General features: G+C 36.7%; 1 protein-coding gene across 2 annotated transcripts in view; it reads left to right on the top strand.

Moving 5' to 3' along the window:
• Positions 1-21,398, top strand: part of KCNN2 (potassium calcium-activated channel subfamily N member 2) — a 69,541-nt gene extending 48,143 nt beyond the window's left edge. The window contains exons 5-8 of one of the 2 annotated variants that reach the window (XM_026720064.2): positions 10,781-10,891; positions 12,115-12,242; positions 18,112-18,181; positions 20,726-21,398. In XM_026720064.2, coding sequence (XP_026575849.1) covers positions 10,781-10,891; positions 12,115-12,242; positions 18,112-18,181; positions 20,726-21,013 — 597 coding nt within the window. In that variant the 3' untranslated portion in view covers positions 21,014-21,398. Of the gene's footprint in view, positions 1-10,780; positions 10,892-12,114; positions 12,243-15,225; positions 15,544-18,111; positions 18,182-20,725 lie in introns of those variants that run through there. The other variant, XM_087926944.1, reaches the window with a different exon arrangement.
• The last annotated feature ends 2,139 nt before the right edge of the window (positions 21,399-23,537 follow it).

Raw genomic sequence — 23,537 nt, 5'->3', positions numbered from 1 at the left:
GGAAGGGTGGTGTGTTCATACATGAAAACAAAATACTTCCTAGGAATACTCCTGATTCCTCTTAATTCCCAAAATTAAGAAACAGATAAGTAAAAAACAGAATGGAGTTAAGCAAGACAAGAATTCAACACCAAATCCCAGGATGTACTTTAAAAAATAAGTAAAAACAGACAGATTCCTTGTGTAATAATCACACTTAGTCAATAAAGAATTTTCCATATTGATATCATTCAACTTTGTATAACAGCAGGAGAGGCTGAACTGGTGCCTGGGCATTTTGTTTGATGCAGTTATTTGTCCAATATGACTTCATGACATCTTCTTAAATCAGCCATCTGAACCAGAGTCTTTCTGATTTATATCCAATCTATTACATCACGGTACTTATCAAACTCTGGTTAATTTCACTGCAGCACTACTGCAATTGGATAAAAATGTGTGCATAAGGACATTTGGAATTGCCCAATGTCAATAAGAAAGGATGTTTGTTTCATGAAGAAAGAACAGCTGTGTTAACATTGCAGCTAGTTGTACCATAATGGAAAATGAAAGAGAGCAGATTATGTATATAAAGCATTGGCAGAGCTACTGAAAAGAGACACAATTTGTTAAAATATTTTTTTCCGGGATATGCACAGTCTATGGGAACTAAACAAATGCACTTCTTGGCAGTGCAGATTTAGGTACCATTGGTTTGTTCATGGTTTAAATTTTATTTGAAATTCCTAAATACAATACCTCCCTGCTATTTATTAAAGGAGCCCAGCTTCTTTCAGGCTTCTACATGACCTTGAAAAAAGACATTGGAAAGAATGATGGCTTCTAAAATAAGTGGCCTTAAAATAAATTTAGCTGTTTCTATATAATTAGATTATTAATAGTTTAAATGTCACCATACTACAAAATGTCATTTTCATATAATGAGACCCAATGTCTTTGATGATCAGATCCTAAATAGCTATCTCAAGTTTCTCTTGTTTGAGACTTTCCAAAATCTTATAATTCACATTTAGGGATAGACTCATCTTGATCATTATTGTGCTCGTAGAATAATTTAATATAGAATGTACAAGACCAAATTATCCCTGGTAGACAAAAGTAACAATGCATGTTGTTGTAGAGCGGCGGAGGAATGAGGCTGAGCCAGAGTGAACGTTAAGGGCTTTATTCTGCCTTCTAACTTGGCAGGTTAGCTGGCGGCAACAGGGCTGACACTGCCCGACAGCTGCCTTTTATAGACGGCTGTCAAACGGTGTCAGCCAATGGGAGCGGCTGGTGCTCCCGCTCAAACAGCGGACCTGGTTGGGGGCTCCAACCAGTCCCAAAGACATAACACTCCTTTCCCCTAGCCAGGAGCATGCATAGTCTTTCAAGTAGGTTGGTCGTCTGCGCTGGTGGCAGGATCGTCGTAGTCTGGGCAAACCACTGGCTGGAGTCAAGTCCTCGCCCCCAGGCAGCGTCTCGGAGGTTGCTGATGAGCGGGCTCGGTCAGTGGGGGCACTGTGTGAATTAGGTAAGTCCCCCTGCTCGGGCTGACCTTGGTGAGTCGCTCGGTCCGGACGGTAGACAGGTTCACTTGGTTGTTGGTTCGGGGTCCCTTGTCGGTAGACCGGGTCCTCCGGTAAACTCTCTTGGTCGATGGGGTAGATTGGGTCCTGTAGGGAGCTTTCGTCTGGGTAGACAGGTTCCGGCAGGGAGCCCTCGGTGCCGGGCGATTGGGCTGGGTGGACTGGTTCCTTGGTGGCTGCTGGGTAGGCATCAGCTGTGCTTCTCCATCGCCGTCTGAGTTGGTCCACGTGCCTGCGCCACAGGCGCCCGTCTTCCAGGAGGACTCTGTAGGATCTTGGACCTGTGACTGACACAACTTGACCAGGTACCCACAGAGGGTCCCCTGCATAATTTCTGGCGTACACCAGGTCATGCAGAGCAAAGTCCCTGACCAAACTGTCAGATCCTATAGGGGTGTCTGGGCAGTAGTGGGGGTGCAACCTGTCCAGGGTGGTCCTAAGGCGTCTTCCCATCAAGAGCTCTGCTGGGGATTTATTTGTAGTGGTGCATGGAGTCGTATGTTGGCTCAGAAGGTATGTAACAGGTGTTGAATAACAGGGACAGGGTAGGCGCTGACCTGCAGATAACGATTGAGGGTGGTTTTATAGTCTTCGCAGATTCTTATGCTGCCATCTTTCTTGAGTGGGGTGACTATGTGGGTCTCCCATTTGGCAAAGTCAGTTGGCTCTAACACCCCTTGCTTCAGTAACTTATCTAATTCTAAATCTAACTTAGGAGGGATGGCAAAGGGCACTCTGCGTGGCTTAAGGCGAAGGGGAATTGCCTGGGGGTCCACAGTGAAGGAGATGGGGGTGCCAGAATAGCAGCCCAGCTCGCTGCTAAAAACATCAGAGTAGTCTGAGAATAGGGCGTCTACGTCAGAGGTTGAGACAGCATGGATCCCCGTTACACTAAGGCCGAGAGAAGGGAACCAATCTAGTCCCAACAGACTGGGGAGGGCACCATTAACAACCACCAAAGGCAAATGGCCTTTAAAACCTTGGAACTGAACTAAAAACTTGCCTTTCCCGAGGACAGGGATGTTCTTGCCTTGGTAGTCCCGCAGTGTCAGGTGACATTTCTGCAGCTTCTTCTTTGAGAATCTGGGATGAATCTTCTTTAGGGTTTCCCAGGAGATGATCGAAAGTGCCGATCCCGTGTCTACCTCCATTCTGCAAGGCTTACCTTCTAAAGAAACAAAAATACTGATTTTATTAGGAGTCTTGGAAGTATGGTTCGCGTGGTAGCAAGTATAGCAGTCCTCCACTTGCCTTTGGAAATTAGCAGGTGGTGGAGGTCTCTGAGGAAGGTTTCACCCTGCTTGGCATATTCTGGCTAGGTGGCCTTTCTTCTGACAATTTAGACAGATGGCATTCCTAAACCTGCAGGATGCCCTAGAGTGGGAACCCCCGCAAGCTAGGCAAATGGGAGGTTGCTTGGGGAGAAGCTGTTTCTCTGCCCCGCTCCTTCCTGTGAGGGCTTTGTTGCCCTAAGGCGGTTAATGTCTGTTGAGTCTATGGGGTCTTCTTCAAGGGAAACTTCCTCTGAATGAATAGTGGAGCTGCTGGGTTTTAAAGGAGTTCCTTGAATCTCAGCTGCTGATTGGGCAGAGAGTTCAGCAGCTTGGGCTTCTTCTACGGCTAAAGCTAGGGTTAAATCCTTTTTGGCTAGCAAGCGCCTTTGAAGCCTAAGGTCTCTAACCCCACAGACGATCTGGTCTAATAACATGTCCTCTAGGTAGTCTCTAAAACCACACTGTAAGGCAGCTGTCCTCAGAGCTGCCGTATACTCATTAATTGACTCCCCCTCAGCCTGCCTTCTAGTTCTGAAAGCATATCTCCTGGCTATCTGGGATGGTTTAGGTGAGTAGTGGTTGGAGAGGATCTCTTGGAGTTCATCCCAAGGTACGCTCCTGATAGAGCGAGGGGCAACTAGTGCTGTAGCGGTGTCAAAAACCGCAGCCCCACAGTAGCTGAGGAAGAAGGATTTTTTTGGTGTGTTCAGCAGCATCTGTTAGACCAATAGCGTCGAGGAAGTAGCTGAAATGGTTTTTATATGAATCCCACGTTTCCTCAGTAGGCTTGAAGGGTGGAAATGTGGGATTGGCATTCATTTTGAGGCGGCAGTGCCTGTCACCTTAGTCATTGTGATTCAAAATTCGCGCTCTTAGAAGAGCGTTTGCGGCTGCGCCTATCAGGCGGTGTCTGTCTCCCCTGCTGAGGGGCTTTTTGAGTTTCGCGCTCTTTGTGAGCGCCGGTGGCTGCGGCTTCAACGCCCGTGGCTTCGCTCTTAGTGGCTACAGCTCTTCTGAATCGCACGTCTGGCAGCCTCCAATCGCATCCCGCCCTCGTCGCCAGTGTTGTAGAGCGGCGGAGGAACGAGGCTGAGCCAGAGTGAACGTTAAGGGCTTTATTCTGAGAATAAAGAGTTGCCGCGTCTGCCTTCTAACTTGGCAGGTTAGCTGGCGGCAACAGGGCTGACACTGCCCGACAGCCGCCTTTTATAGACGGCTGTCAAACGGTGTCAGCCAATGGGAGCGGCTGATGCTCCCGCTCAAACAGTGGACCTGGTTGGGGGCTCCAACCAGTCCCAAAGACATAACACATGTGATTTGCATATTAAAGTTCATAGTAAGAATCTTTTCTCTTCTGATCCTCTCAGTTAAGGCACTCAACAGGAAAATATCTGTGTAATGCTATAGCATGTCTATTGATGCCCTTTGTTCAGGCTTTGTTAAAAGTAGCTGCAAAGAAAAATTAAGTCTATTCAAACAGATCTGACATAGGTTGATTCATATTGCCAGAGTTTACTGTTGTTTTCCTCATAGATATATAATGACTTACTGAAGAATGTCCAGGGTTCCATAAGAAACAAAAATAGCCAGAAAGATCACTTATAAAAGTTGACTTGCAAAATACTGTAGCATAGAAAGTCTTAAAGTTTCTGAGATATCCTAAGCTAACTAAATTTTTGTATGCTGAAACCCGGGGCAGCAATTAAGTAGTTTTAAACCAAGATTTTCACTGTGGCAACACTAGGATTATATAGCTCTTCATTTCAAAGAGTGATGACATTTTAGACCTAAATAAGAAAGACTGGTATTAAAGTACACTGCTCAAAAAAATGAAGGGAACACTTAAACAACACAATGTAACTCCAAGTCAATCACACTTCTCTGAAATCAAACTGTCCACTTAGGTAGCAACACTGATTGACAATCAATTTCACATGCTGTTGTGCAAATGGAATAGACAACAGATGGAAAGCATAGGCAGTTAGCAAGACATCCCCAATAAAGGAGTGGTTCTGCAGGTGGTGACCACAGACCACTTCTCAGTTCCTGATGGTTTGGTCACTTTTGAATGCTGGCTGTGCTTTCACTCTAGTGGTAGTATGAGATGGAGTCTACAACCCACACAAGTAGCTCAGGTGGTGCAGCTCATCCAGGATGGCACATCAATGCAAGCTGTGGCAAGGTTTGCTATGTCTGTCAGCATAGTGTCCAGAGTATGGAGGTGCTACCAGGAGACAGGCCAGTACATCAGGAGATGTGGAGGAGGCCATATGAGGGCAACAACCCAGCATCAGGACTGCTATCTCTGCCTTTGTGCAAGGAGGGACAGGAAGAGCATTGCCAGAGCCCTGCAAAATGACTTCCAGCGGGCCACAAATGTGCATGTGGCTGCTCAAATGGTCAGAAACAGACTCCATGAGATTAGTATAAGGGCCCGACGTCCACAGGTGGGGGTTGTGCTTACAGCCCAACACCGTGCAAGACGTTTGGCATTTGCCAGAGAACACCAAGATTGGCAAATTCGCCACTGGCACTCTGCACTCTTCACAGATGAAAGCAGGTTCACACTGAGCACATGTGACAGACGTGACAGGGTCTGAAGATGCCGTGGAGAACATTCTGCTGCCTGAAACATCCTCCAGCATGACCGGTTTGGCAGTGGCTCAGTAATGGTGTGGAGTGGCATTTCTTTAGGGGGCCACACAGCCCTCCATGTGCTCGCCAGAGGTAGCCTGACTGCCATTAGGTACCGAGATGAGATCCTCAGACCCCTTGTGAGACCATATGCTGGTGCAGTTGTCCCTGGGTTCCTCCTAATGCATGACAATACTAGACCTCATGTGGCTGGAGTGTGTCAGCAGTTCCTGCAAGACGAAGGCATTGATGCTATGGACTGGCCCACCTGTTCCCCAGACCTAAATCCAATTGAGCACATCTGGGACATCATGTGTTGCTCCATCCACCAACGCCACATTGCACCACAGACTGTCCAGGAGTTGGAGGATGCTTTAGTCCAGATGTGGGAAGAGATCCCTCAGGAGACCATCTGCCACCTCATCAGGAGCATGCCCAGGCATTGTAGGGAGGTCATACAGGCACGTGGAGGCCACACACACTATTGAGCCCCATTTTGACTTGTTTTAAAGACATTACATCAAAGTTGGATCAGCCTGTAGTGTTTTTTCCACTTTAATTTTGAGTGTAACTCCAAATCCAGACCTCCATGGGTTGCTAAATTTGATTTCCATTGATAATTTTTGTGTGATGTTGTTGTCAGCACATTCAACTATGTAGTGAACTAAGTATTTAATAAGAATATTTCATTCATTCAGATCTAGGATGTCTTATTTTTGTGTTCCCTTTATTTTTTTGAGCAGTGTATAATGAGTTTTTCCAAAAAAGAAGAAATTGTTCATATTTATTTAAAAGGGATATAAATCATATGAGAATCATTGCTTTTAGAAAATCTTGAATAATTAAAGAAAATTTTAAAAGGATTAATGTAACTGCAATATTTTCCTCACTCTCTGCCCCCCAAAAGAAGTGACTAGAAAATCATCAATGCAGACCATTGATGTATGAAATACACTCATTACTTTTTTATTTTATACATGCCATTCGTATAATGACACAATCTTCTAATGCTGTGTTTCAAAGCAAGGTAGTGAAAAAATATGTTAGAACTATGAAAGTACATTTATACAATATATCATCTTTATCTCTATTTTGGAAGAAACTTTACCTTTTTTAGCCATCTGCATGTTCTACCTATAGTTAAATGAAAACCAATGGTTGGTGTTTTCATTGAACAAATATTTTCTTTTAAAATTTTAACTTTGTTTCCTATCATATAATATTAAACTTCTTGGAGCAAATGAAATATATTTGCTTCAAGAAATACATACGCTTTCATAAGCTTTTTTTATTTAGCTTTAAAGACACTGAAGATCGAACTGAAGTCTTCTTCTGAGGTTGGACAGTTAAGAATATTCCGATGACAGATATGTCCATTTGTACAGACTGATTTTTAGGCATCATATAAGCTTCTATCTTGATAATTTATTTTCTCCTGCAGCAGTCCTTATCTTTTATAGAACAAACCCTTCACAAAGCTCAAAGAACATCTAACATGCAGCTATGTTATTGACAAAATGATTTAAACTGACTTAAGGCTACCTAAAGCAGTAGAAACATCAAAAAAGGCAAATGTAACTGAACAGAAACAGGATAGAAAAATCAAAGCAACAGTGATGAAGGATCTCTTTGTGCTCTGTCCCAGTCTCGGTTTCAAAGAAGAAAAAGGCAGTATGATTCAATTCTTTTTATTAAATGTATTACAACCAGGTTGAAACCTCAGGTATGAGAATTCAGGGAGATTCTTTATTAGGTGAGAATATATCAGCATCAGATGTCAAAACTACAATATTTTCTGTGCCTTTCAATAACATCCTCCTCAAAGATATTTTTTTCTTCAGTATTTCAATAGCAGTTTCATATGGAGATTCTTATCTCAGATAAAACTCTTGCTTCTTGTTATAAATTACCTGGTCAGTTGGCTATCCTCCTAGTGATCTTGAAGCAAATGAAATAATTGTTCAAATTCTTATAGGTTTTCCATTTTATAGTATAAAAACCACCAGGAAGACTGTTGTGCATTTTTGGTGACGCCTAAATTTCCCATCACTGTCTGAAAAAAGGACCTACTTTCTGCCTCATTTGATCCCTAGGGCAATGAGCAAGAAATGGAGCAACTAGATACAAATCTAACAAGATAAGAGGGATAACAATTTACCTCTTCTATCATTAAGCACAATGAAATGCTTTTGAAGATCGTGGTTTAGTTATGTATCCCAGATACATAAATGAAGAAATGAAAAAGATCTCTTATTTTGCTGTCTGGATAGGTTTTGTTTATTTCTTTTGCTTAATATGAAGTAGAAGACAATTGTGAAATATATATTTTTGATGTTAACTATTTTATCAATTTTTACTTACTACTTGTGAAATATCAATGAAAGATAAGAATATGTTGTTTAAAAATCAGATATAAAATTCAGGAGACCAGAGAGCTAACAGTTGTTGCAGATCATTTACATTCTCAATCACACAATCAAGTATATAAAACAATATTAACAGTCATGGAATAGATACTAGTGAAACTATTAGAGAAAGATGCAGTAGGTATTTAAGCATCTTAGTTAAATTAAATATGAATACTTTAAAATAGAATAATCATCATGAAACTAAAATCATTTAAATGACTTTTCATTGTGAGAACCCATACTGATCTCCATTGAAACTGTGGGGAATATATAACTGAGAAGGAGACTGATTTATTTACATACATATCTATATTCATTCACACACATACTCATGCATGGGCTTCAGAGCACCAAGCAAATCTCCCAAAATTTGAAATTCTAGTATTTAGGGGCAGCCACTAGAAAGGTCCTTTCTCTTTTCCCAAATAAATAAGTCTCTTCCCCATTGAAAGAAAGAAAGGGGGCTCTTCCCAATAGCTTAGATAGGCCAATAAGGAAAGAGATAACACCTAAATGTATTCTGCTGTCAAATAAATTTTCAAAGTCTGTCTCTTCTGCATATTTTAACTTATTTAATTATAGTTCACAATATGTAGGAGATGACCAGGTTGAGCCCAAGGGAGTGGGTCAAGTGTGTCATTAGTTTCAAGTCCCTAGAGAACCCACAAGAGATCTAAGTCCAGCCCTGCTTGAATTCTTTTGACTCTTATCTACTGCCAATTCACTTTGACTGTTAGTAGTATGGAGAGTGTTAGAATGCAATAAACCTGTATTCATTTGAACTGCCTTACCTCCTGATTTCCTGCATTCCACAAAATGTGACATTTTTGAAAATTTATAAATAAAATGGTTCTACCTTTCTTTTTAGATGAGATAAACTGTACAAATATATGTTACCACTAACTAGTATTATGTAGAAATGAAATTATATCTATTTGGAATCACCAAATACATGGGTTGAATAAATGTAACAAAGTTTCTGCATAGGAACTATATTTCATACATGTGTGAGTATACCCAGACTGTCAGATTAATAAAATGGAAAAACCCAGATCAATGATAACTATTATATATAGTATATGTATAATGTTTATGTAATTTTGACAAAGCATTTACAAATGTTTCAATCCATTAATTCCTATGGATCTACAGGTGTTACAAAGCTCACAGACAGAGCTTCAAATCAGATGTTTTTTCCAATCCATTATGATTTTGAACATAAATGTCAAGCAAATTTCTCTAGTTGAATGGCAAGTAGTGTAATGTGTACAGGGGCCCCTATGTAAAATGCATGTATGTCTTTTTCACAAATCCATTTATAATTGGAAGCAGCTTGTAGTATTGCTGATCACATTTTTTTCCTATATGTTATTGTTTTCCCTGTTCGTAAGCTTGTGTTAAACTGGCACTCTGTCTCAACTAGCTAGAAAATACATATGTCCATTTGGTACATGTCAGGTATTGTCCTGCTTTTTGTTTCTCCAAATATTGTATAGATTTGTTCAAAATCTGAATGAATATAAATGCTAGATTTCTTCTGAAAAGAGGCAGAAACTTGAAAGTAGTTGAATCAGTCTATGGTTTGCATAAATTTAGAAACTTCTAGTCGGAATTATAAAAGGATACGGGAGGCCTTAAAATAATCCATTCAAAGAAAATCTAATTCATACATTAGGAAGGCTTAGTCACAGTTTGAGTTAAAGTTAGTCTGTTATAAGCCAAATGTATGCATATAGGAAGAAGAAGGCTTTCATTTTATATATCTGAATTATAATATATCCACAATTGATTTAAAGTATGAAGTTTAGGCTTATCTAGATTCTCTTCTTTAGGAAGAGAACATCTAAGATGCTGAGAACATCCTTGAGAAGAAAAAAATTCTCTCTGACTTTCTCCATTGATAGACTAATGGTAAAAGAGACAGAAGAAATGTATAAAAGAGTGTATTTAATAAAAATGCATTTTTACTGTTATTAAAAATCACATAAATAAGAAATTATTTTATGGAGGCAAATATTCATTGAAGTATAAATTCCAGCCTCAAAATGGTGTATGCTATCCCTGTAAATGATCATAAATTGAATGCCAGATTACACTCATAGATAGTACAAGGACAAATTGTGCAGTATTTCATATTTCATGGCTTATTTAGATTTAAGTTAAGACTTGTATTAAAGTTAAAAGATAAAGTTTAAACAACCATTGCTTTTATTGTATTTGTTCCTAAAATGATTGCACTTTCTCTGTTAAGACACAGTGATCATATATTATTGATTCATTCAATTATATTCATTATTGGTATAGTATAAATGCTGCTGCTCTTTTGAACCTCAGAAGAACTTATTTTATCATTCATATCTATTTCATAAAGTGGCTAATGTCTAAAAAGGCATCAAAGTTTTGTTTGTTTTATCTCAAGTGCCAAATCCATACACAACTATCTAATTCTTCCAGAATCTTCATTTTCAGACTACGTTTTTTTCCTATTAAATCCCAGTTTCTTTCTCCCTCAATAAAATATTTACAATTTCCAAGATTTAATTTGAAATTTTAATTTTCTTCCTAGGCTTCAGCCTAGGAAGAAAACCAATAGTTTGCATTCTTTGTTTTCTCATTTCCTCTTATTATGGCTAGGGAGAAAAGCATAAATACTTAACAATTCTCTGCTGTTCCATTCTCCACTATGGAAAAACTCTGAGAAGAAGACAAAAGAAGGGCTAAGAAAAGAGAAAAATTATAATTACAAATCCTGTCTATGACTTCTAGCATGGAAAACCTGGTTAACGTTATATAACTGAGCTGAATTGACTGCATTATCCAGTTAATAGCTGAACTGATGCCCTTCCTTTTTTTGGTCAATTCTGTTTTCCTTAATTGTTTTTTCTTTTGTTCCCAGGGTGCTGGTTGCACTGCACTAGTGGTAGCTGTGGTAGCAAGAAAACTAGAACTTACCAAAGCTGAAAAACATGTACATAATTTCATGATGGATACCCAGCTAACTAAAAGAGTAAGCTATAATATAAACCATTTTTGGATATTTTTATAACAGCATCTTGCTTAATTCTGTTCTCTGATCAGGAAACTTCTAACAACTCAATTTGGAAGGTTGAATATACCATTTCTAAGTTTTGAAGCATCATATTAATTTTAAGTACAGGACCCAATGTCATGTGAGCAAGTCTTCTGCACAAAGAGAAAACATTCTCTTCCTGTATTCTCGCAACTTCTTCCTCCTGAATACATCTTACAGTTTAAAAGAATGTTTAAAAAGAGTACATATTGGAAAATACCAATCACAAAATTATAAATGATAATGTGCATAAGAAGAGGGAAGGAAGACATTCCTAACTCCTTGATCCATTCGGATGATGTGAACAACTACAATCTGCTCTGTATATTTGGTCCAGTTTGGTAGATTTGAAGACGTTGTTATGGTTGGAAGTCTCAGGGCATAACCCTGAGACCTCTCTGTCTCTCTCTCTCTCTCTCTCTCTCTCTGAATGTGCTAAAAGTAATTTAAATTGCAATACATGTATTGAATCTATTTATATGTAGCAAATACATAATGTTATGTCTGAATGTATTTTCTGTTTGAAGATAATATTAAATACACTTTTAAATGAAAGTGTTGGAAACAGCAGTTACTGTTTTACTCTTCAGCTTTCCAACTTTTAATTACAATCAGTTCTCTAGAAATATACGCAAAGCATGTTCCAAACCTTGATTTCATCTTTTTTTTCCCATGGAGAGAAAACACTCCATAGCAACACAAAATAAAGGAGAAATTCCTCCATATGGAAAATATGGCATGAGGCCAACTTGTTCATCACACAGGGTAGTCTGGAAACTATGGTTAAAAAAAAGAAAAGAAAAAAGGCTACAATGGTGCAAATGAAGCTCCACCAATATTTGCATGTATGGCATACGTAAAAAAGAAGCAGAATTTTGATCGCATATCATCATGGCTGTCATTTTGACTTTTCTGATCTTTACATCTTTGCACGTATCAAACAACAAAGTGATGGCAATAGGTGCTTGCTCCTTCAAGAACCAACAACTGAAGGAAGGCAGAAAATAAGAATAGTTGTTATCATTCCATGAGCTATCTAAAACATTTTTCCTCAGGAACATTTTTTCCTGTAAATGTTTATGATAGAAAATATGTTCGGGGAAATCCCAGGGAAGACATAATTTGAATTCAGACATGTTTTATTTGTTTTTGTTAAATAGGTGAAAAATGCAGCTGCCAATGTACTCAGGGAAACATGGTTAATTTATAAAAACACCAAGCTGGTAAAAAAAATAGACCATGCAAAAGTAAGGAAACATCAGCGCAAATTCTTGCAAGCTATTCACCAGTAAGTACTCTCTTGTTTTGCTTGCTTTGCCCTTGTGAGGCTGTTGTGATAATCCCATAGGTTTGGCTTCCAGATAACTGCCTCAAATTCGATTTTCTGTTTATTCCATTTAATATTCCATAATGTTCCATATATGGTACTGCCTCAGATACTGAACATCTTTACATATTTACTGGAGCTTCCTTCTATTTTCCTCCTGTTTTCACCCCTTGATATGTTCCACATCTGTTCCAGAAGATCCTGTCCTTTGAAACAGATTTTGGGCAGGCTGGGTGGAATAGAAGAGAGAATGGGGAGGGATGATAGTTTTGATGATATGTTGGCAGATTCCTTTTTTCCAACAGAATGAAATGAATAAATAGTATTCTTTATCTCAGGAAGAAAGTTATTTCTATCTGAATATGCATTTCTGCTGAAAGGAAACAAAAGCAAAAAGAAGTCTGCCCCAAAATTCTGCAGATGGATATATATTCATATAAACAACCAAATCTAGATAAGAATTATGCTTATAGCTCTAAAATCAAAGATATGAAAGGCATGGCATGAATATTTGTGGTGGTGGGAGATGGGAAAATGAATGGAAATAAAAATGTTGCATGCAGCCATATCATCCCCTCTATCTGGAGCTTTTCGATATGAATTATTTTAATTGTTTAAAAGCAAATGCATTTCATATAAATGTCTATTTAGAGTATGAACTGTGCTAGTACATTAGATGACAGGTAAGAATATCTTGAGGATCATCTTATGATTTAATGGGAGGTGTTAAAATTGAATAAATAATATTGATATTAACTCTCAGGTTAATATGATCAAATCAAAATATTTTAATTACAGCCATTAAAGGTTCTGGCAATATGCCAGTTATATTTTATGAGTTAAAGCTGTGATGATTTAAAATTATTTAAAAAGCAATATTGCTAAAATAAGGTTTATATTTCATAAAAAAGAAAAAAAAAACCTTGTTGGTTCCACTTTAACATAGAAAATATAAAAACAAACCATTATTTTGAGGTGGAAACTTTGGGAACTCTAGGCTCTTTGCAAATAAAAGGAAAGCAAATACATGTTCCACGTTATATTTCTGTCTTATATACATTTTGGGGAAATAATCCATTGCTATTTTCTCAGAAAAAGGAGGCACCAATAGGTGTCCACCCTAATACTAAAATCTTGGGCAGAAAGTGTTGTGCTGCTATATTTCCATATGTCAGTCACACAGAAAAATTGTTTCAAATGATCTTCAGTTATGCATCAATAACTGGACTTTGAATCCTAACGTTAACTATGATTTGCTGAAATAAGACATTATACAACTGTGGTTTGAAAGTGACTCATTTCAACAGATCGTACTAATATTATTAAAAAGTTGGGCATCATTAAAAGTTATTAAGCAAAATTGAAAGCAAAAGTTTGCAGTCTCTTCATCATGGCTGTGAAGATCATGAAGCTCACTATAATGTATACAGCTAGTTTACAGTTTAGCGTATGTTTAAATAATTCAAAAATAAACAATAAATATTTGTTTTCTTCTTCTTTTCCTTTCACTGCATCTAGAGTAAAAAGGGAAATGGGATATCTGTACATTGAACATTTTGATCATGGCTCTCACAATGGCATGTGTGAATTTAGTCACATATATTATATACCAGAAGTGAAGGAGAGATAGATTTTGTAAATGTCTTTTTTTTCTTGTGCTACTGATTTGACCGTATTAAATAGCTGTAATAGTATTTCTGTTTCACCCTCAGTAGAGTAGAAGAGACTGAATTAAATCAATGGTTATTTGTTGTTGTGTTCAAGCAAAATTCGATATCTACAAATATTTATTTGGCTTTGCAAACATGAGGTTCAACAATGCTGTATATAGAAAAGGGCATAATAATATAAAATGAAATATAGTTTCAAAAATATATTTACATAAAATTTTCATTCCTTTATTTTTTATTTAAAAATTATAATCTGGAAAATATTAGAATTTGTTGCGTTTTCTTCAGGTACTTGGGAAGACAAGAACTGGATATGAGAATTGCAAAATACAATTAATATATTTGAGCTCAGATCACATTTCATAGTAGTATTCTATAGTCATGCATACTTAGAATTAAGTTGGATGTATTTACAACTGGGTATAATCTGTAGAGAGAACTAGCAGATGATCAGTCTGTGTATCATTACATTTAATGCTACTTGAATTCACAGCAATGATTTGCCCCCTAAATAGAATAGGATGGCAATTAATTGCGATACATTTTTTCTTATTTCACTAGAATGTAATTTTTAAAATTTGTTTTTTTAAACTTACCAAGCTTTCTTCTAGGAATAGTTCATATTTCAAGAAAGATGTTTGAGCCTCTCTCCTGTAATAAAACTATATTCATAAAAGCTTTGTTCTGTTTATCTCAAAATTGCTGCACAAGGGTGTCCTTCTTCTGCTATTGAGTAGAAAATAACTTAGAACTATTTTTATAATCTTCCTTTCTTATGCAGAGTTCTGCATCTCTTGGCCTTTCAATGATGCCTGTGTGGTATCACTAAGTCCTATCACATGTAGGAAATAGCATTCTTCTTCCTCTGGAGATATCCCCTGCCTTCCCATACTATTATCGGCTCTCTCTTTTGGACTTTGATGCAACTGTTAAAAAAATATCTTTAATTTGATGATGACATATCCCAAACAGACCAACATTCCCAATCTATCAGCAAATTATGGGGAAGGGGTAGGAATCATTGCTCTGCATCTACTTTAGAAAAAACACACTTTAGCATCTCTTTTGCCATTTGTCTTTCATTTGAAGAGCTTAACTCCCTGCTATACCCCTGACTTTCACATCACAATGACAAACTGCAGAAAGTGGGACAAAACCAATGGTGGTGACCTGGGTTGTATGTAAACTCCACTGGGAACAGCTTTCAATTGCTTTCCATATGCTCCTCTCTCCCGTAGTATCCTACCAATTCTTCCATCTTTCTTTCCTACCAGGAAAATTCTGGTCAAGAAAACAAAGACGGAATGGCTCTGCAGTCTTTCTTTTGGTGGTAGCAAACGAAGCACCCTATTGTTAGGAAAAGGAGGGAAGATCAAACTTCCATCACACAGATGTACAAAGCATATTGCTATTTTATGGAGATCAATTTTCCCATTGCTAAAAGTCATACTGGGAAGGGAAGTTAAGGTTTTATGTTATCTGTATATTACTTTGTATATGTAAAGCAAGGAATGTGAATAGATATCAATTAATTCAGTTGTGGTGAAAGGGGGTGTAAAGGGTGTAATGGCACAATAATGTTATCCTACATCTGAGTTGGGCACAGCTTTCATTAGGCATGGACCTCCTGGCACCAGGGGGAATACGTGAGAAGCACAAGCTATGCAGATCCCATTGCGTTCATTTGAAGACCGTCCCTTGTACTGATTTGTTTTAGAAAATGTTACAGTTTCTTTTCTTTGTTTTGTCTTTTATTTCAACAATGAAAATAGAGCTCGGAAGTAAGTTGTGTGGGCCGTTCCTTTAAAATTTGCAGAATTTACCTCTGTCTGCATGCAACAAATGGATACTTTATTTGTGAATTTTTATAGTCTGGTTGCTACTGTGGAACTGCAATCAAAAGTCATGAATTTTTTCTGTGATAAGTGAAGTTCAGAAGAGATGAATCAGGGTATCAATATTTCATAATTTACAGAGAAAGATCCGACTAGTTTCATTTTTAATCTGACTGTTGCAGCTAAGAAAATAATAGCATAAAAAGGTTTTACTCTCACAAGTTATGTAAGGCTAAGAACATCCGTATCCTGAAAAATAGAAATACTCTCTTAGTAACACACATTTGTAAGTGAGGGAAAAAATCATGACAGATTTTATACTTTTCCATACTTGTCCCATATGTCATATGAGGAAGAAGGAATATCAATTCTAGATTAATAATTGGCCTTTTTGTTTTCAAAAATAACTGGCAATCTAGTTTTAATACACTTCTAAGTGGTTGTACAGACATATCAACATGCTTAAAGATATTTTCAACTTGTATTTATTTAACCGGCACGTTTGTTTTATTTCTTTTTTTTAAATGTTCATAACCACACAAGACCTTGTTATATGTTTGCTCATGGATTCTTCCTCTTCCTGACATTATGAGGTTCAGTCTTTTCTCCTGAGAGTAACAATGAGTTTGTGCAATTATAGCCATATTTTCATCTTCATTTCAAGCAAAGTGCATGCACAGCCCTGAGCAGGCCTTTTAAGGGGAATTAGGAAGCTTTTGGATTCTGGGCCTGTGAATTAGCCAAATTTCATTCTGAAGAAATAAAAGATGAACAAAAATTCCATAGGTATCTATTGGGAAAGGCTATATAATACCATTTTTAAGGTAAATTGATTAAAATATGTAAATAAAAGCATTCCAAATTATGTAAAGAAGGCAATTCCAGTGAGGTTGACAGAAACAACTTTGAAAAAAAGAATAGAATAAAATCTCTACCATCTGAGATTACTTGTATTTCTTTAATGAGATATAGATTTTCAGATATAAAACATAGAGCACAGAACAGTGACAAATGAGAATATTTTATCGACTGAATAACTTCCTTATGCAGTTATCAGCAGTAGGCGATATATTTAAACCAGTGGATTATAGATTTTTGCACAGATGCCTTTATTGCCAGTGCAACCAGTGGTGATAGATGGCCACCTAGAAAGTAATCCTCCAAGCAATTCTTTGTGGCCATTGATTTCCAACATAAAGAACGTCCTTACCTGCAGGATTTCCATATTGACTTTGGTACAGATAATAGTTCCTGGTGCACAAAAGAATTAAAGAATGCTTGGATATCAAAGCTCTGAATGTACTTTGGTGTGAATAAGGAAATTTGGGGTGGGTGGGGGGTGGGGTGCATTTAAAAACAGTGTGGGTAGAGGAGGAACCACAAAATAGTTATTTTTATTTTCCCCCATTTTGAATCCTGAGGACAAAAGAGCTGCCAGTCTTTGTCAATCTCAAGTGAGCATCTTTGGGGCATAAATTTTGAGCACAAACTTTCATATTACAATGCAGCATAATATATCCTGTTTTTCCTTTCTTACCATGCTCAGCTAATTAGCATGAATGGAATGACTTAGGCATCAAGGGAAGAATATACCCAGGGGTCTCTTTTACAGTATCCCCATCTGATCTGCCTAATGTTCCACCTCAGTCACTGACAGATAAACAGGCTAACTAAACCAATTAAAATGTTTTAACCATGCAGATTTTTTAAAGTACTTAGGTCAGCCACAGCAACAAGGACAATAATAACATATTAACATAATATGTTATTAATAATATAATAATGACTAACATATTAATGAGGACATCATTTAGCTGCTGGTCAGATAAAAGTTTTTAAATATTGAGAAGGAACTCACTTATCACTGTGTTTTCATCAGGTTCAAACACCTCCTAACCAAATCCATTTCAGACTGAAGAGGGCTTTTACCTGTATCTAATCATGTAGGCATAAGGAAGAATATAATTACTTAAGGTAACAATGAAGGGATTACTTCCTATGGCTACTTGCTAGGATACAGGGGCTTTAAGGAATGTTTTGGCTTTCTTTCATATACTATGGATAAATCCTTACCTCCCTCTTTGAATTCAGCGTTAAACCATGGCAATTAGTAGTTTCGGGGACATCACATTTTCTTGCTCTCTCTTTCTTTTTTGCGGTGTTAAGGAAGCATGCTCTTCATTGTACCCAGACACATAACCAGTTATGACTGTACACAAAGTATTCAAGACATTGTCCATGCAGTTACTTGTTTAGATGCATGCCATATACAGGTTTTATGAGCTTTCAAGCAAGAGATATCTGACTTGGATTTCTATCTTTTAGATTACGAAGTGTTAAAATGGAACAGAGGAAACTGAATGATCAAGCAAACACTTTGGTGGACTTGGCAAAGGTTGGTACAATGAACAGTTATCAGTGAACAGTATGTTTTCTTACTTTTGTCGATTAACTTTAATTCATTTCTGAGCTTTGAGATTCAGAATAAATTCAATATATAATTAGAAAACTTGAGAGACAAAGTGATGTAGAGATTAAGGAGTTGAACTGGCACTGGGAAGACCCTGCTGCTAGCTCTCTATCAGCTATGAAAATTTACTGGTTGACTTTGGACCAATCACTCTCTCTCAGTCCTATATAGTGTATAAGGTTGTGTGAAAAGACGAGAAGGGAAATAATGTGTACAGAGCACCACTAGACCTCCTGAATGAGGCAGGGTATAATTTTAATATAAAAATAAGTGAATCTGGAATTAAACCTACATAGGCTTTGATCCCTTTTCTATTTTTGTGTGTATGTGTACGTTTGAGCCAGTCTTGACTTCTGGTGACTGCCTGGATAGCCACCAAGAAGTCATAAGAATTCTTAAGAAATTCATGATGTAAATGTTATACCAAAGTACCCAAAGCAATTTCAATACACCACTTGACTGAATGTCTACTTGAAATTGCTGCACATAATTAGCATTCTCTAGATGTGTCTGAAGATCTCATATACAGTACTATCTTTCGAAATAGTACGTTTGAAGTAGATAGTTTTCCAGATCTTTATGTTTAACAGAAGGTTTCTTTAATAGTAGATTTATCATTACTTTTTGCTGACACAAAACATATAGCCATCCTGCAGAGAAGCCTTAATTATCTCTCTTAAGCATTGAGGCTGACTTTACTATCAATTTAAGCAGCTGGGTAGATAGGGTTATAGCAGGAGGAGGTAACCCTTATTTTTTCAAACCCTCTCTCAGTATCATTCAAATCTTCAAAATGAAAACAAATTAAAACTATATGACAAGGAGCTGCCAATTTATGTCTCTTCCCAACTCTGAAGTCAAGTTGAATTCAAATTACTTGATATTGCAAACTGAGATAACAATACTACCATACCATACTACTCTGGTTCCTTATTCCCACCCTCCTAAAGAAAGAGGGATCACACAGCAACTCTGTCTATTCTGTGCACTTTTCACTGCCTTCACTAGCATGGAATACAGTTCCAGAAAAGGTTGTAGTTGGTACTTGATTCAGTTTATTTTGAGATGTCATCCTTACGTTTCATTCTGGTTCATTGCCTCAACTCCGTATTAAAACAGCAACATAATTAGTATTAAGGCTATCATGCTGCTTGACTGCTTGACTCTGTAGAAGGCAGGATGTAACTCAAACCAAATAAACTGATATGGCTTTGTAAAAGAGATATGGATGCTTGGAAGCAATAGTACCTGCTCTTTGGGCATTCCATATAGGGAAGGTAAATCTCCAGGTCCCTTAAGGAAAGCATTTAGATCCAACAAGATCCTGGGATGCCGTGCTTTAACCAGTTCACTATTCCATGAATGTTTATATCAGCAATCATCTCAAAGCTGACCAGACTATAATCTGGCCATGGCAGCTGGGTTATCCAGAGCTTCTCTCCTCTGTGATCGTGAAATCCATCAAATTTAGAGTGAATCCTACAGTTAGTGGAGGGTCAGTGAGTATGTAAAGGGTGCATGGGGGATATGAACACAATATAAACTATAATAGTTGTGTAAGGTACAGGGAGGTAGACACTGAGGGAAGGCCAGTCAGCTATTAGGACTCTATGTTTTTGGTTTGTATGGTGATGGTTGTTTTGTTGTTGTTTTGTTTTTTTAAGCCAAGGGTTTCAAGTGAGAGAAAAGACTCTTATCAGGCAGTTGCATCAGGTGGTGTTATTTTGATTTGTATAAATGCCAGGATATCAACACCACATTTTTGCATTTTTATTGCACTGCCTTTTCTTGGACTACACCTTTAAGTACCACATTGCCTGTAACACTTACCGATCTGATTATTATACTCAGCATTTCTTTTCAATCAAAGAGGAGCATGATTTCCTGCTTTGTTCTAGGCTAGAGGAATTCTGTTATATAACAGATGGTAGATTTTATAAACCCCTTGGTTGGCTCCTGGCTGGAAAAAGTATTGGAATTCCACATAGCCAAAAGATGGAATGGGGAATATGGGACAGAGTTTAAGGAATCATTTAGTGCTATATAGAAAAGAGGAAAAAACTACTGCTGCATAATGTGCATTGAGACCTTTGAGAAAATAACATTTTTCTTCTGATAATATTGGAGAAAAATGAAACAATTGATCTACTAAAATCTATTTCACAGGCAGAGAATCTTTACAGCTTCTGGGATAAATAAATTTCTAGCCATGCATGATTCACATTTGTGTATCTTCATTCTTCTGAAGGATTTTGTATGCTTGACATGTGGAAATGCTCCACCAAAAATTAGTAGCCTCAGTTCAATGCAGGACATAGTATAAAAAATAAGTTTGTAAAATAGGTTGGTTCCAGATGTGGATTTATTTGTATACATTCTCTTTGTCTATGAGTGAAACTTGAACATTGGAAAATACTGCTGAAAAATCTTGTTTGCATAATTTGTTTCACCTTTTTCTTCTTCTTTTAGACTCAAAACATCATGTATGATATGATTTCGGATTTGAATGAACGAAGTGAAGACTTTGAGAAGAGAATTGTTACTCTGGAAACAAAACTGGAAACTTTAATTGGTAGCATCCAAGCTCTCCCTGGACTGATTAGCCAGACAATTAGCCAGCAGCAAAGGGAATTTCTTGAAGCTCAGATACAAAATTATGATAAGCATGTAACCTACAGTGCAGAACGATCAAGGTCCTTGTCTAGAAGACGAAGGTCTTCCTCTACAGCACCACCCACTTCATCAGAGAGTAGCTAGAAGAGAATAAGTTAACCACAAAATAAAGACTTTTTTGCCATCATATGGTCAATATTTTAGCTTTTATTGTAAAGCCTTATGGTTCTAATCAGTGTTATCTGGGTTCTGATGTCAGAATTCTGGAAACCTGAACACAAGTTTTAGGCCAAAATGAGTGAAAACTCTCTCTTTCTCTCTCTCTCTCTCTCTCTCTCTCCCTCCCTCCCTCCCTCCCTCCCTCTCTCTCTCTCTCTCTCTCTTTTCTTTTCAGATGCACAGTGAATGCACCTATTATTGCTCTATAGATTGTTCCTCCTGTAATTTCACTAATTTTTTATTCATGCACTTCCAACAAACTTTATTACTATTACAGTATATAATATAATAAAAGGGTTACTTTCTGCACATAGTTGCTTGGTCACTTTGACTTTAACATTCCCAGCTCTGGTTTTTTTTAATTTTTAATGGAAATGTAGAAAAATGTTTTAATTATGAGAAGGCTGAGTTCATTTTGTGTTTCTTTTTTAAACAAGCTCTTATTTGATATTCTATGCAGAGAACGATCATAGTAATAATGCATTAATTTAAATTTAGAATTAATTTAAAAGATTGGATGGTCTTTATTTAAAATTTTGCTTTTATTTTTTATTACATGCCAGCTTGCGGAGAAAAAAAGCAAACAAGTTGTTTTTGCTTTTGTTTAGAAAGTTCATTGATGAGAGCCAAATGCACCCATATTTCCTCCAGTATATTGGCAGCATGCTGTATGTTCTTATACCTTATTTATACAAATAATTGTCTACTAAAAATTTAGAAAAGGGCTGGCTCCAAACCATTTTAAACATTTTTAAATATGTTTATATGTGGTGGGCGAGACTATCGTATATTTATTTTCTTGTTAAGAGAAATTTTCCATCGAAATATTGTGGCACCTCAGTCTATTTGATCTCTTGTTGGCTAGTTTGCTACACTTTGTTTCATTTAAATAAATGAGCTAGATCTCTTCAAGATATGCCTGATCTTGATGCAATGAAAAATACAACCAAGTTGCTAAATTTGTGTAGACAATCCCATTGCCATCAGCCTTTAAATATATCATATATGTGCATTTCAAACCGTTTCTGAAATTGGACATAGTAGAGGTAAATTTGAAATGCTCTCTTTTTCTTTAGCTGTGCTGTTACAGAGGGGAGTGGGACAAAAACTATATTTCTGTATTGTTCTAAAAAGAATTATAATACCTGCCATTACAGTACACTTATAGAAAGACCTAGTAGAACTGGAAAGGCTGTTACAGCAAAGACATTCATCCAGCTTTTGGTGATTCAGTTTCCTTTTCCAGCAATCACTTGTGATTTGGCAAAGTAAGAATTTATTGCTGAAGGTATAAAGGGAAGATATTGGAAGGGAAAAATCACCATAATCAATAACAACATTTTAAGAAGTCTAGATTGACTTGTGATACATCTATTTTGAGATGGTAAACAAATAGTTCTTATTTTTTTATATTTTTGTAATAGATTTTCCTTCCTTCTTTTTCTCTTTCTGAGAAATAGTTGTCTTCTCTATAACCTATACTTTTCACATAGGAATCCCATCCTTAGACTACAGATACAATATTTTTTTCTGATTTTGCAGCTGCAATAGTGAAAAGTAAATTACCTAGAATTAACCTTCTAAATAACTGAAATAGTTGATAGTTTTTTCTCATTTCATTTGCTAATCATGGGAACTCTTCACATTTTTTTAAAAAAATACATTTTACCTTGTTTGCATGGAGATACTCACGTGCTTAGACATACCTTTGAACACAAACAAGTGTAAATATTATAAAATGACCCAATTTCAAAAGTACTTTATTAATATGCAGGATGAACCAATTACTATTCAAGAATCACAATAATAATAATAATAATAATAATAATAATAATAATAATAATAATAATAATAATAATAATAATAATAATAATAATAATAATATATGAACCCCAAGGTTTATAATAAAATTTTGGTCTTATCCCAAACCCTGTCCAATTGGCTTCATTTATTACCTTAAGTAGATTTTTTTTCCTGTAAATTCATTTAGAATAAAGTTCAGTTGAAATCAAGGGAACAATGAATCATAAGACTTTATACTACATAAGCTAGAAACCATGAAGTTTATAGGTGGCAATAACATCTAAACCAAGAAAGAAAAAATGGACCACAGCCTCCCTATAATACATAATTCTTGCATGATGTAATATTTCTGAATAAAGTCCTTTAGTATTATATATTGGATATTGTCACATTCTGCCACATAAGGTTTAGTGGATGAATTTGGCTTAGCTTTCAGAAATAATGAACATGTATACCCAAATCTGATTGGACAATCTTGGACCTATTCAGGGGTGAATAGGTGAAACCAGGAAATAATAAAACAACTTTCAGGAAATAATAAAACAACTTTCTTCTAAGGATTTCTTATTTACTGACTTTTTGATAATTCTTAATTTCTGCAGGCAAAAAAAAAATGTTATTTTAATGAATTCAAAAATCATTTTGA

This window comes from Pseudonaja textilis, chromosome 2, assembly GCF_049901715.1.
Source record: "Pseudonaja textilis isolate UNSWEBS1 chromosome 2, rPseTex1.2, whole genome shotgun sequence".
NCBI lineage: Eukaryota > Metazoa > Chordata > Lepidosauria > Squamata > Elapidae > Pseudonaja > Pseudonaja textilis.
Note: the sequence above shows the minus strand (reverse complement) of the source record. Positions and strands in the feature narration are given on the sequence as shown.